Below are 13,522 nucleotides of genomic sequence, written 5' to 3' on the forward strand. Positions count from 1 at the left end.
CAGCCATGATTGAGGACTTTCATCCTTGCCACCCTCTCATTGGGGCATGGAGCCTCCGGCTCCTAAGACACTCTGGTCTGCCGCCAAAAGGTCACCTCCAATGAGCTGCCAGTGGGTATGTTACAGTGATACTGTAAAATGAGCCCTAACTGGGGCCTTAACCACCTGAATTGGCTGGCCAGCTTTCAGGGAGGGAGGTGTGACAATGTGCTGGATCTGACAAAGGAGAGATTTCTAATTAAAGGGACCGTGACAGGGTGCAACAGCATGTGAATTTTTGAGGTTGCAACAACCATTGGAACGGAGTGGAGACCTGGTAAGGCTGCTCCATTGGTCTCTCACTCTTACCTGGCGGTCCTGCTGTGTTTCATTGAGGTGAGTTCTCCCAAGGATGAGAGGGAGAGGAGAACCTCTCTAACCAAGCAAGCATGGAAGGAAGTGGCCCAGGAAGCCAGCAGCAGAAGAGTGCTCCCTCCAACCTGAAGACCATGTACCAAAAGTATCCAGGACCTCAGGAGGGCATGACAGGTGAGTGGCATAACACTTTCAGATGCCAAGCCCACACTCTGACCTGCCCAGCATTCTCTTTCATAGCAATCCTCTTATAGCTGCACTCATTCCTCTCTTTCTAGACACTTCACATGCCCATCTGAACAGCAAACTTTCTCACCCACCCTCAGTCTATTGGCCTCTTGCACCCATTCCTCATAGCCACCCTCCACAATGGAGTCCTTTCCTCTTTTCCACACAAGTCATCACCAACACTCACACCTCTCCTTGCACGAGGAGAGCACACAGCTTGGCAAGAGGCAGAGACCCAGAGGGTGTTGGGCAGTTGGGGCTGTGGGGGGTGTGCGAAGTTTCCCTCCAGTGGCAGGCACTTTGTCAGCTATTGGCAATGCATGCTCACCTGCTCTACATGGAAGGAGGTCTTGTTCCAGGAGGCTGCTGGTGTCACCACCAGTGACCTGCTGTGACAGCCTGAGCCTTCTGACACTCAGACATGTCAAAAGCGCTGATCCTCTACCTGTAGACCCTGTGTTGGGAGTGTCACCAACTTCCAGCTGGATCTTGGTCGCCAGCCCAATTGCCCTGATGAGATGCGTGTGGCTGAGTCAAAGGCAGCTGGTGCTGCTGCTGGTGCCACTCCAGATGCTGCTGTTGGTGGTGATGTTGCTTCTCCTCTTGTCCCTCATCTGCAATAATGGCCAGAATTATCCATTTGCCGGTAGGGTGGGCCCGACTGACTCGGCGGTGGGCGGGTGGCCGTTTGCGCTGCCGAAACGGGCCATGCTGCCATTTTCTGCGGGCGGGCCAATTAAGGCCCATCCAGCAGGTTAGCGACTCTCAAAGAGAACAGGAAAATAGTCGTGGGGTGGGCGGCCTCAGACTGCCAGTTCAAATGGGGAACCAACAGCCTGTATAAAGAGTGGCCAGGCAGCCTGCTTGAGGCAGTGCACCATGGCCACTTGGGGAGCGAGGGAGGGAGCTGTGGTTCCAGAGGAGCATGAGTAGGGGGGGGTGGTGGCGGGCAGGCTGCAGGAGAGGCCAGCGGGGGGTCACTGTACCCCTTGATTCTCTGATGCATGCCTTGCTGTCCTCTTCCAAGAGGTCTTCAGCTGTCGGCATGTGTTGTATCCGAAAGATGGGAGGAAGAGAGCCCCCCATGTCACCAGCCAGGCGTGGGAGGAGGTGGGTGACTCTGTGAGCGCCCATGATGATGTGCGAAGCACTGGCACCCAGTGCCGCAAGAGATTCATGATTTGCAGCGCTCTGTAAGGGTGAGTACCATGTCAGCCTTGGCCATTTGACCCAGAAGGTAGCCTTAGCCTTTGAGCCCCTCCCCATGTCTTGCTGTTGTTACTGCATTGGGCATTTGGCATACACTTGGTGGGCAAATGGGTACTGACCATGCTTACACCAGCCTTAGTGGTTGAGGAGAAGAAGATGTCGGTCTTTGTGGCATTTGAGTAGTCTGGGGGCAACCTGCAGGGGAGGCTGCTAGACACTTACTCAGAACTCCAACACATACCTTATTGATGGTAATGAGATGGTGCAAGGGGTGCCTCAAGGTGTTGTGACCAAGTGCTATCTGCTGGCATCGGCGCCGCACCTAGTTGCACCTCCTTGCCATGGGCGCTAAGACCCATGTGTTATTCAAAGTGATGGATGCCGAATGTGTCCAAGGTGGCCACTGGGGGAGGGGGTTGGGACCAGCCGTGCTATCTTCTGGGGACTGATCACCAGTCATATGGACAGGAGCCGCTGGAGGCCTCAGATGGGCCACTGTGGTTGGGGTGCGGCGTGCGCATGCAGAGTACATGAGCGATTAGCCACAATAAATCCTCTTCACTGTTCTGGAGGCACAAAGCCAACACAATCTTCGGGAGCACCAGAGGACTGGAGGTGGGCACGCCCTGCTCCAGCTCCTCACAACATTTGAGGAGCAGGTCATGGAGCTGGGTAGGAGGCAGGAGGCCAGGGCGGCGAGGCTGAGGTCCAGTGGCCAGGTATTTGAGACCCACAGTCCCATCCACTCTGTCTGCCCACCATCCAAACCACTGCAATCGTTAATGCAGCAACACTGCTCATTCACAGACTAAGACACTCTGACGTGTGGGTCATACACAAAGGTCCCTCGTACCCTCGAGGATTCGCACCTCCACCACCTTCCAAAGGCACCTTATCCCATTTGTAACCACTATCACCATGGCCCAACATGCCATTGGATTGCTGCTGCACAGCCAAAGACTTATTGCATCTTAGGGGGTTTGGGACCTCTACCACCCTTTCAGCCAGTGCGCCCCACATTACTCTGTCCAAAAGGTCCTCAGCATCTCAGCTGTGAACCTCATGGCACTCATCTTAGATAAATCTCACCACGTTACTCATCCCTGCGCCAAGGGGAAATGTTGCCTTCTGCCCACCTGGTCTATACCCCTCCTAATGGTATGAAGGTCAATAATGTGACCTGTCAATCTCCTGTGATCCACGGCAAATGTCACAAGTGTTTGCGATGTTTCCTCAGCACCGCAACTATCCAGGCCACAGTGCATCCGGGTCAGGTACCTCTGCACTCTCCCCACTCCTATGGTACATAACTTGCCATGTGCCATTCCTGAGGCATCTGACCAGCGTGTCTGTATGTGCGTCTAATAGTTGGGGCTCCTCTTGACTCTTTTCCACCCCACCAATGTTCGACTCCTTAGGGTCTTGAAGGGTGAATGACTTATGAGGCTGGAGGGAAAGGGATGAAAGGTTTAACTAACTGTACACTAACTGATGCACTGTCCTTGTTGTTAATTTCAGCATCACCACCGCATGGCCGCGCCCAAAGACACCACAGCCCTCCTCTACACCTGAGGCCCAACATGTGCAACTTGCGGCACATCATTTTAACCAGCCAGGCACCAGCGCAGACTCACACACCTCGGTGGGGACTTTACCATTGGCTAATGTCCCGGGTCACAGTGGAGAGGGCACTTCACAATCGCTGGAAGAGAGGGTAGGGGCAGAGAGTGCCAATGGTGCCAGCAGCAGGAGGGCTGCAGGGGATCAGGCACATGCTGAGTCCGGCACTCATGACGTGCCTCTGGAGTTGTCACCAATGCAGCAGCTGCAAGACAAGCGACAGGAAGCGCGATTGCATCTGGTAGGGTTGCAAGAGGGTATGCTTCAGTTGGTCTCTGCAATGGAGGAGTCCAGGCAGAGTGCAAGTGAAGGCATGAACCTCAGGGCAGAGCTTCACGCTTCCTCCACTGAGAGATTGGTGACTCTCATGGAGAGGGGGCTCAATCGGATGGAAAATCATCTGATTGGGATACGCTCTGACCTGCAAGCCCTCACAGCAGTACTGGCCACGGGTGGTCATTCCCAATGTGGGATATGTTGTGGGCACCAAGCATCAGCACTCGGTGCCCATGCTTCTGCGGTGAGCAGGGAGGTCGAAAAGGATCTCACAACAGCGCAGCAGCTGCCTGTCGTCGCTGCGAGCTCCTCTCAGGGCGCTCCGGATGAGGGCAGCAGCTCCTCCGCCCCTCTGCCAGTCAATGTTGCTTCCATTGAGGCTGCGACAACTGGGGAGGTGCCATTCTGGAATTGGCCACTCCCTCCCAGGTGGGGCCAGCACAGGCTACACAGGCCAGAGGACGCCCACCAAGATCATCGAGGCCACCAGGACAGCAGAGTCAGCACAGTCACAAGCCACTCTGAGTGATGGGGTGGCACCTAAACGTAGCACCCACAAACGAAAACATAAGGCACCTTAGGGACTCAACCGGTATGTCACTGGTGATTTTGTGTTGACCTTAGAATAGGGAATAAAATTCTTCTTATTGCAATGGAGAAGTCTGTGCTGTTTTTTTGGACAAAATAAAGTCCACTTTTCTAACTATGGCTGAGGGTGTATCCTTTGTGGTGCATTTTTCTTTTACACAGACATCTCATGAGTGTTTGAGTGGACATTGATGTTTCTGTACTAAGCCCTTATTTGCAGCTGATAAGGTGGAAGAGGTAGCACCTAAGTGCCGCGTGAGGAAGCGCCAGGCAATGCTGCTCCTGCTGATCCATGTGTGTGGACTGGCTGAAGGTTCTTTGGATTAAATTGTTCTCGGTGTCCCTGCCTACTTGGTGTAAATGCGGGTCAGCGTGCTGCCCCTCATCATTGCCCTGTGCTTCCTCATCCTCTGAGGCAATGCTGGATTCATCATGTGCTGCCTCTCCAGGGTGTCAAGGTATTCATCATCAACTGCATCTCCCCTTTCCTGCGCAAGACTGTGGAGAGCACAGCATGCTACCACTATCAGATAGACATGATCTGCCGGGTACTGGAGTGCGCCCCCTGAGCGGTGCAGGCATCAGAAACGCATCTAGAGAAGACCGATGGCTTTCTCCGCACAGCCCTAGTGGTGCCCTGGCTCCTATTGTACTTCTGCTGAGCTTCTGTTCTTGGATGGTGGAGTGGCGTCATGAGCCACCTTCGCAGGGAATAGCCCTTGTCACCCAACAGCCATCCATCCAGCTGAGCCAGAGCACTGAAGAGCCCTGGCACCTGGGAGTGTCTGAGGACGTAGGCGTCGTGGGAGCTGCCTGGGTACCTTGCACAGATTTGTAGAATCAGCATCCTGTGCAGTTCACTATCTGCATGTTCATGGAGTGGAAGCCCTTCCTGTTGACTAAGGCACCGGGCTTACCTGCTGGCGCCTTGATGGCCACATGTGTACAGTCTATTGCACCCGGGACGCGGGGGAAGCCAGCAATGGCTGTGAAGCCTCTGGCTCGCTGTGCCAGACTTGCCTGGTCGCAGAGGAAGTGGATGAAGGTCAATGACCGTCTGAACAGACGGTCTGTAACCTGCTTGACACAGTGTGGACAGCTGATTGGGAGACACTGCAAAAATCACTCACCAAGCCCTGGAAGGAGACAGATGCTTAGAAGTGGAGGGCAACTTTGACCTTCAGAGCCGCTGGCATGGGGTGTCCACTCACACAGTTAGGGGAGATCTCAGGGCCAATCATCTGACAGATATAGTTGACTGTCTCCCTTGAGAGTCGGAGCTTCCTTCAGCACTGCACCTCAGTCATATTGAGGTAGCTGCTTCACCACCTGTATACCCTGGCAGCAGGATAGTGGCATCTTCTACAGCCCCTTGCACCTTGAACAACCTCTTGGCCCTGCGCCCCTTGTTCCTGCACCTGGCCTCCCCAAGGTGACTCCCCTGGAGGCTAACTGTCCTGTCCTGGCCTCCTCCTTATTCTATCTCCCTTCCTCCTCAGAGGAGCTGCCTCCATGGAGATGTCAGAACTCATACCCCCAGGCTAAATGGAGGCCCCCGGAAAGCTGCAGGCCCGAGAAAGATTACTGTCTGCAGAATGGTTTCAAAGTACACAAAAAGCACTTGGAAATCGATGTGAACTGCTAACAACCAAACAGGCAACTTTAAAACACTTTCTGCAAATAAAACTTCATGGAAAACATGAACAACCCCTCTGAGTCCACATATCCCGCCAGTGCATGACTTTTATTAAAAAATCTCCTTCCCGCCTGCTCATTGGGCCCATGCGCCAACCCGAAGTTTGCACGGGCCCCTCAACATCCTGGACAATTGGCAAGTTAAGGGCCTTAATGAAGCCTTTAATTAATGGTAGGTGAGTGCCCCGCTGCTGAGCGCACCCGCCGACTGAACTATCGTGATGTTGCGCGCTGACGTCGGGACGCTCGCGCGACATTTTAAGCGCTGACGTGCGGCCTCCGCCACCCGCACATCAGCTGGAAAATTCTGCCCAATATATACAGAAAAGACCCGGGCCAGGATTTTTAGGATGGCGGCGTTTCCCTTCCCACCATTCACGGAATCGGCAGGGTACACATCCCTGCTGCCACTGCCTGCCCTGCAGCCACTTCACGCTCCAACGGACATTAATTGGCTGGAGGAGGGACATCTGCCCATCAATAAGGCAGGACTTCCTCCTGAATGAGCTGCTGGCCAATCTGTTTGGCCGACAACTCTCTGGTCCCTACAGTGCCAGAAGCTGCAGTAGACAGGACTAAGTCCCGGGATTGCAGGAACAAGTATGTCTGGGGGTCTCAAGGCGGGGAGAGTAGAGGAGGCTTGGGGGTTGGACAGTGGGGATTGGGGTGTTGGCTGGGAGGCCGGGAGGGGTGAAGTGATGTCCTGAGGTTACCGGACTTTGGTGGGGAAGGGGATACCAGCGGAGTACCCGATATTAAAATGGGGCTGCTGATGGAGGTGCCGTCTCCCTTCCTGCGCAAGGGCTGAACGCAATTATTTTTGGGTTCCCGCATACCCCGGAACTCTTCCTGCCAGCCTAAAGATTGAGGCTGAGCAGGTAAGGGTCCTTAGGTGGTCAATAAATGGTCACTTAAGGGCCTCAGCTGGGATAAGGGTGGGCCGGGCAAGACCTCACCCGTCCCAGCGTAAAAATGCAGAGGGGTCGGGGCGGGTGGGAACCCAGCGGGAAGCTCATCCAAGGAATTTTACGTTTACCCTCCCACCTACAAATCTGCCGGCGGGTCAGCGTAAAATTCTGCCACTGCTGCTAGGCCTTGGGTTTAAGTTCCACCTATGCTGATAAGGAGTAGCTAATTCTATTTTACCCTGCCATCGATAGCACTGGAACACTCTCAAAATGAAAGAAAGATGAGTTGGTGCGTTACACAGGGGCGGGAAATTTTAATTTTTCTTCTTAAAGGCAGTGCTTTTTTTTTCCTTTCATTTGCCCGCAGACACTGGGAGATTACTTTAAAAAGAAAGCATTCCTCTCAAAGCTCATTCTGCTATAAGGACAGTGCAGCAAATCATTTTTGTCAAAAAAAACACATGGCCAGATTAGAAAGAACAGCTGTTTTCAATTGTGTTAAAATGAACCCAGACATTAACGAATTCCTGAGTATAGTAATTAGTTTTCTGTATAAAGCAGCTTAACCTTGAAGAGCTGATGTTAACTTACAGAATAACACAATCTTGCACTGAAGGTCGATTTTGTTTTCAACGCGGTCACCATATTTTAAATGTTTTCTGTGAGGTAAGGTTGTCTGGAAAATACATTTTGCAGTTTGGCAGGAACTGCTATGACTTTCACCCATTTCAGGTGCTGGTGTTTTGTAGACACTGGTTATCTCAGCCAGTTTACTGTTGTTGTTGGAAGTAGGAAAGGACTGCCTTAAATTATGTCTTCCATGGTTTCATGAATCAGTAAGAGCTCTTTGAAGACTGTTCTAAAAAAAAAGTCTTCCATCATAATTCGTCAAAATAAGGCCTATGCCTGAGTTAACCATTTCCCAGCCAGAAATGGCAAACTTTATTTTCAATGTGAATTGACACACAGGGCTGGATTTCCCTGCAGACTCTGGGACCCCGACATCAGGACCAAAAGGGGCTCTCGAACCCACACTTGCTGACAGCAAGACCAGCAATGCAATCTTCTGGGAAGTGGTCTCCGAACTGGCTGCCTCTGCACTCGCTGTCCTACTAAGGAAAGAGGGTGGGCTCCTAATGAGCTCTAGCACCTCTATAGCCCCTTAGGGAAAGGTTGGCATTGCTAAGGCAGATTATGGATTACGAGGGTGTCTCAACATGGAGGCAGCTTCGTTAACCAACAGAAAAGGGATGTAATGAAGATTTAAAAGCCACTGGGGCCATCGGGATGGGGGGAAACCCTTCTGCAGGAGTGGATGCTGCCCTAACTGCAGTCTTTTATCACTGTGATTCCATCACTGGAGTACGGAGCCTCCGCCTCCAAAAGCTCCTGGGACTGCCACAGGAAGGCCACCTCGAATGAGCTGGCAGCCTCAGCACACAGCAGGGGCCTCTCCGCCAGTGGGAAAGTTCCAGCGCTGCCATAAAATCATCCCCAATTGGAAATTTAACTACCCTAATTGGTAGTTAATTGGGAAAGTACTCCAGCAGCAGCAATGCATTGGGAGCCATCCCACATGGCTCTCCACTATTTCCCACCCCCTCCCCCTCTAAGCTCGCCATCATGGGCCTGGGAAAATCCAGCCCGCAGTTTTGGAGTTATTGTGGTTGAGAAATGTGTGGTGAAACGGGTATGTGACAAGAAAGTCCTTTCCAGTGATCTGAGCTGAATAAAATTGCTTCCATGAAATCTGAAGTGTATGAAATTATTCTTGTAAACTTCTAAGGAAGACAAAACAAATTTTGGAAGAGCGGCATTTACTTGATGTGGAGATAGTATGACAGGATCCAGTGAAAAGCACCAGGGAAATGCTTCAGTGTTCTAATTTATTTGTGCTCTGGTTTTATTTCCAAAGGTCTGAAACGTAGCTGCACCAAAACTGCATTTGCAGCTGTGTCATGCAAGCCAAGATAAGGCAGGCCTATAATAATAACTGTCCAGAAATGGCTGTGCACTATGTGCCCAAAATTCAGGGGAGAACAGTATCTGGCCCTGAGGCTATAATTTGGCCAAGGAGCCTGATCTGCCAGGTTTCCACTCCATGGCAGAATGGTAGTAATGTTACTGGACGGGTAATCTAGACATCTGGAGACGAGGTCAAATCTTACCATGGGCAGCTGGGGGAATTTAAATTCAATTAATTTATAAATTTGGAATAAAATGCTTTACTTATTAATAATGGTTATGAAACTACCGATTTGTTGTAAAATCCCATCTAGTTCACTAATATTCTTTAGGGAAGGAAAGCTGCCATCCTTATCTGGTCTGGCCTACATGTGACCCCAGACCCACAGCAATGTGATTGTCTCCTAACTGCCTTCTGAAATGACCTAGCAAGTGATTGAGTTGTAGGCGGCTCAGCACCACCTGCTTAAGGGCACTTAGGGACAGGCAATAAATCCTGGTCTTGCCAGCAATGCTCAAATCCCAAGAATGATTAATAAAAGAACTGCTATAAATTACAGTCAATGTGGGGAAGGAGGTGTTAAAGCAGCCACTGTTTTATCCACAGTCAGTTTTGGGGGCACATATGGTGGCATGACTGAATTTACACTGCGGCTCTGCCCATCTTGTTACCTGACAGATCCCGTGGGGTTTATACTGAGAGGAGATATAGGCCTAGGGATGAGGCGAAGAAATTAATCACAGAGGGATCTGTTACCTTTAAAATCCTGCTCCATAACTTCATGACAGGCCAAAACTAATACTTCACTATATTTCTTCCACTCTTCCTGGGCATTGGGTCCTCCTCTCAGATTGGCAGAGACTGTTCCAATTTCCAACACCTCACCAGTCACCTCAGTGGCACCTATACAGGTGCTGACTGTCCATGCCATGTATATAAATGACTATGTCCCCGTGGTTTGGGATAGGGTCAATGGTTGGACAAAATGAGATGGAAGTGAAGTCCAGCTACATTCCCAGCTCCTAAAAAGGGTGAAGTAAAATTCTGATGCCAACAATTGAATTCAATCCTATTACTAAACAAACTTAAAATATGGATGGTACAATACAATTCTGTGAAATACATGGAAACAAGAATATATATATATAAAAAGAACTTTTTACAGACCGCTTTGTTCACATCCGAAGGAATGCATCTCCTCTTCTTCTCTAGAGAAGTCGTCGTCTAAAATGAAAACATATCTATTTAATTAACAAGTAAAAACAAAATACAGTAAATGCTGGAAATACTCAGCAGGTCTGGCAGCATCTGTGAGAAAAAGAAAGAGTTAACGTTTCAGGTCAATGACCTTCCATCAGAACTCTCCGGTTTTTTTTCTGTTTTTATTTCAGTTTTCCAGCATCCACGGAATTTTGCTTTTGTAAAGTTAGGATTAAAGCAAGTACAGAAGCAGGGAAAGGGGCAGGGGAGGACAAAAGGGAAGGTCTATGATCAGGTAAAAGGCAGGAGAAATTAAATGACAAATGGGATAATGGTGCAAGGCAAAAGGGGAATGGTAATGGCGCAAGTAAAAAACAAACAAAAGATATGTCTAGCCAAGCTGTAAATGGGAAGAGCTGAATCATTACCAACAGCTGCCATCCACAATAAAAAAGGATAGATATTATGACCTGCAATTGTTAATTGGAGTATTTAATTGAAACTGAATTGCTGGCACAAGAGCAAATTACTGCAGTTTCTGGAAATCTGAAATACAGACAGAAAATGCTGGAAATACTCAGCAGGTCTGGTGGTATCTGTGGAGAGAGAAACAAAGTTAACATTTCAAGTCTGGAATCTTTCATCAGAACTGCAAAGAGTTAAGGAAAAATTTTCCCCCGGCGGTGGGGGGGGAAGTCGGGCACTGTCTCAGGGTGATCGGCTCCAAATTAAAATTTGCAATAAAAATGACAGAAAAATTTTCCTGACATGTCCCTTCATGATACTGTCACATGAGTTGGGACGTGTCCATAACTTTAACTGAAACTTTTATTAAAATTTTAAATACCCTCATCCCACCCGTGGATGAGGTTTCATGCTTTTTCCTGAAGCCTCCCAGGGCGCCCGGCCAGCCCTCCAACCCGAAGGTTGGACGGGCAGGTCCATGAATGATTTTAATCACTTTTTCAACGGCCTCAATAAGCTGTTGACAGGTTTGTGGGCGTGCAGCTGACTCGGCTGCGCCCCCCACCCCCCCCACCACTGACCTGAAAATTGAAATAAAGCCAGGTGACATCGGAAGTTCCACCCGGGGTCATCCTGCATCATTTTAGGCATCAGCAAGTGGGCCCCGCCCCCACTGGAAAACCGGAACATCCTGCCCTTAGAAATGCAATAGGTTTTGAGCAAGTGAAAGAGGTGGATTGGAAAGAAGAACAAAAGGGAAGATCTGTTATAGGGTACAGGGCAGGAGACATTAAATGACTAAAGGTTTCATGGTGCAAAACCAAAGTTAGTGGGAATGGAACAAGTAAAGAAATAAAAAATGTGGCTTGAAGAGCTGTGTATAGTAGGGCAGCTGCTGTCCAAATGCAAAGCAAAGGCAATGAGAGAGGAGCGAGGAAAAAACACATGAAACAAAATGAAGGCAGAGGTTATGATGTAAAATTGTTGAGCTCAATGTTGAGTCCAGAATGCTGTAGAGTGCCAAGCCAAAAGACAAGGTATGGTTCCTTGATCTTGTGTTAAGCTTCATTGAGAAACTGTGGCAGGCCAAGGACAGAAAGGTTAGAGTGAGAGCAAGGTGGAGAACTGAAAGAACAGGCAACTGGAAGACCGAGGTTGCACTTACAGACTGCGTGGCGGTTTTCCGCAAAGAAGTCACCCAGTAAATCACTGTTTCACCTGGAAGAAGTGTTTGAAGCCTTGTGCAGTGAGAAAGGGGGAGGTAAAAGGGCAGGTGCTGCACCTCCAGTGTTTGCATGGATACATGATATAGGAAAGGGAAGGTATGTTTGGGGTGCCAGCATGTCATGGAGGAAGCTGTCCCTTAGAAATGCTGAAAAGTGAAGAGAGAGGAAGGTGTGTTTGGTGATGGCATCACATTGGATGTGGCAGAAATAGCGAGGATGATCCATTGAATATGAAGGCTGGTGTAGTGAAAGGGAAGGACAAGGGCAATCATATTATGGTTCTGGGAGGATAGGAAAGGAAGGAGAGCAGAAGTGCGTGAAGTAGAATGGACAAGGTCGAGGGCTCTGTGGGCCCCATGGTGGGGGAGAGTCTTCGACTGAGGAAAAAGGAAGACATAACTGAAGCACTGGTATGGAAGGTGTCATCGTATGAACAGATGCAACGGAGAAACTAATAGTAGGGAACTGAGTCATAGGGCAAAATTGTTAGCTCAGCGGGCAGGCTCGCGCCCAACCCACTCGAGAGTAAAATGGCGCACACTGACAGCAGGCGAGTGTCCCCATGTCAATGCTCTGTCATGCGATGTTTCATTCGGCAGGCGCATTGCCGACTCCGGCCGACAATTAAAAGGCCTGTTAAGGCCATTAAAGGGTCAAATGAATAGAATTTTTCGCTGCCCGTCCAACCTTACAGTTGATGGGCAGGCAAAAAGGCCAAGCGGCCTCTGCAATTTTTAAGGAAGCCTCATCCATGGGCAGTAAGAGGTTTCCTAAAGCAAATGAAAATAAAATAACAAATGTAAAATTTAATTAATAACATGTCCCTGCTCATGTGACAGTCACATGATTTGACATGTTTTATCACATTATCTTTTTCTTTATTTTTCTTTAAACTCTTCCTCTCCCTGAGACAGCTCTGTGACTCAGGGAGATTATGAAGCACTCACTCGCGCAGATGCGCGAAATCGTGCTCGCCCTGCTCGCATTCCCTCCCCCGCCCGCACAGGCAGCGCCGAGCACTGAGTGCTGCCACTTGTGTTTCATGCTGGGCGGGCCTTAATTGGCCCACCAGTGTGAAATTGCCTTCCGACCTCAATCGTGGGCGGCGGACAGCTTCGAGACTGCCCCTGCCCACCCACCCGTGAAATTCTGCCCATAGAGTTATACAACACAGGAACAGTCCCTGCAGCTCATCGTGTCCATGCCAGCCATCAAGCACCTGTCTTCTAATCCCATTTTCCAAGGTTGGCCCGTAGCCCTGCACGCGATGGCATTTCAAGTACTCATCTAAATACTTCCTAAATGATGTGAGGATTCCTGCCTCTACCACCTCCTCAGGCAGTGAGTTCCAGATTCTAACCACCCTCCAAGTGAAAATTGTTTTCCTCAAATCCCCTCTAAACCTCCTGCCTTACCTTAAATCTATGCCTGCTGGTTAATGATAACATCTCCACTTAGGGGAGAAGTTTCTTCCTATCTACCTATCCAGGCCCTCATAATTTTGTAAACCTCTGTCAGGTCCCCCCTCAGCCTTCTCTGCTCTAAGGAAAACAACGTTAACCTATCTAGTCTCTCTTCATAGCTGCAACGCTCCAGTCCAGGCAACATCCTGGTGAATCTCCTCTGCACCCTCTCCAGTGCAATCACATCCTTCCCATAGATAAAAGCAAAATACTGTGGATGCAGGAAATCTGAAACAAAAACAGAAAATTCTGGAAAACCTCAGCAGGTCTGACAGTATCTGTGGAGAGAGAAGCAGAGTTGACGTTTCGAGTCCATATGACTCA

At 49.7% G+C, this 13,522-nt stretch overlaps 1 protein-coding gene across 4 annotated transcripts in view; it reads right to left on the reverse strand.

Annotated features, from left to right (window-relative positions):
• The window catches only part of scara3 (scavenger receptor class A, member 3), a 56,228-nt gene that overhangs the window by 21,721 nt on the left and 20,985 nt on the right, over positions 1 to 13,522 (reverse strand). For all 4 annotated transcript variants that reach the window (XM_041187993.1, XM_041187992.1, XM_041187991.1 and 1 more), the window contains exon 3: positions 10,012 to 10,068. In XM_041187993.1, coding sequence (XP_041043927.1) covers positions 10,012 to 10,068 — 57 coding nt within the window. The remainder of the gene's footprint in view (positions 1 to 10,011; positions 10,069 to 13,522) is intronic.

Source organism: Carcharodon carcharias, chromosome 5, assembly GCF_017639515.1.
Source record: "Carcharodon carcharias isolate sCarCar2 chromosome 5, sCarCar2.pri, whole genome shotgun sequence".
NCBI classification, from domain to species: Eukaryota; Metazoa; Chordata; class Chondrichthyes; order Lamniformes; family Lamnidae; genus Carcharodon; species Carcharodon carcharias.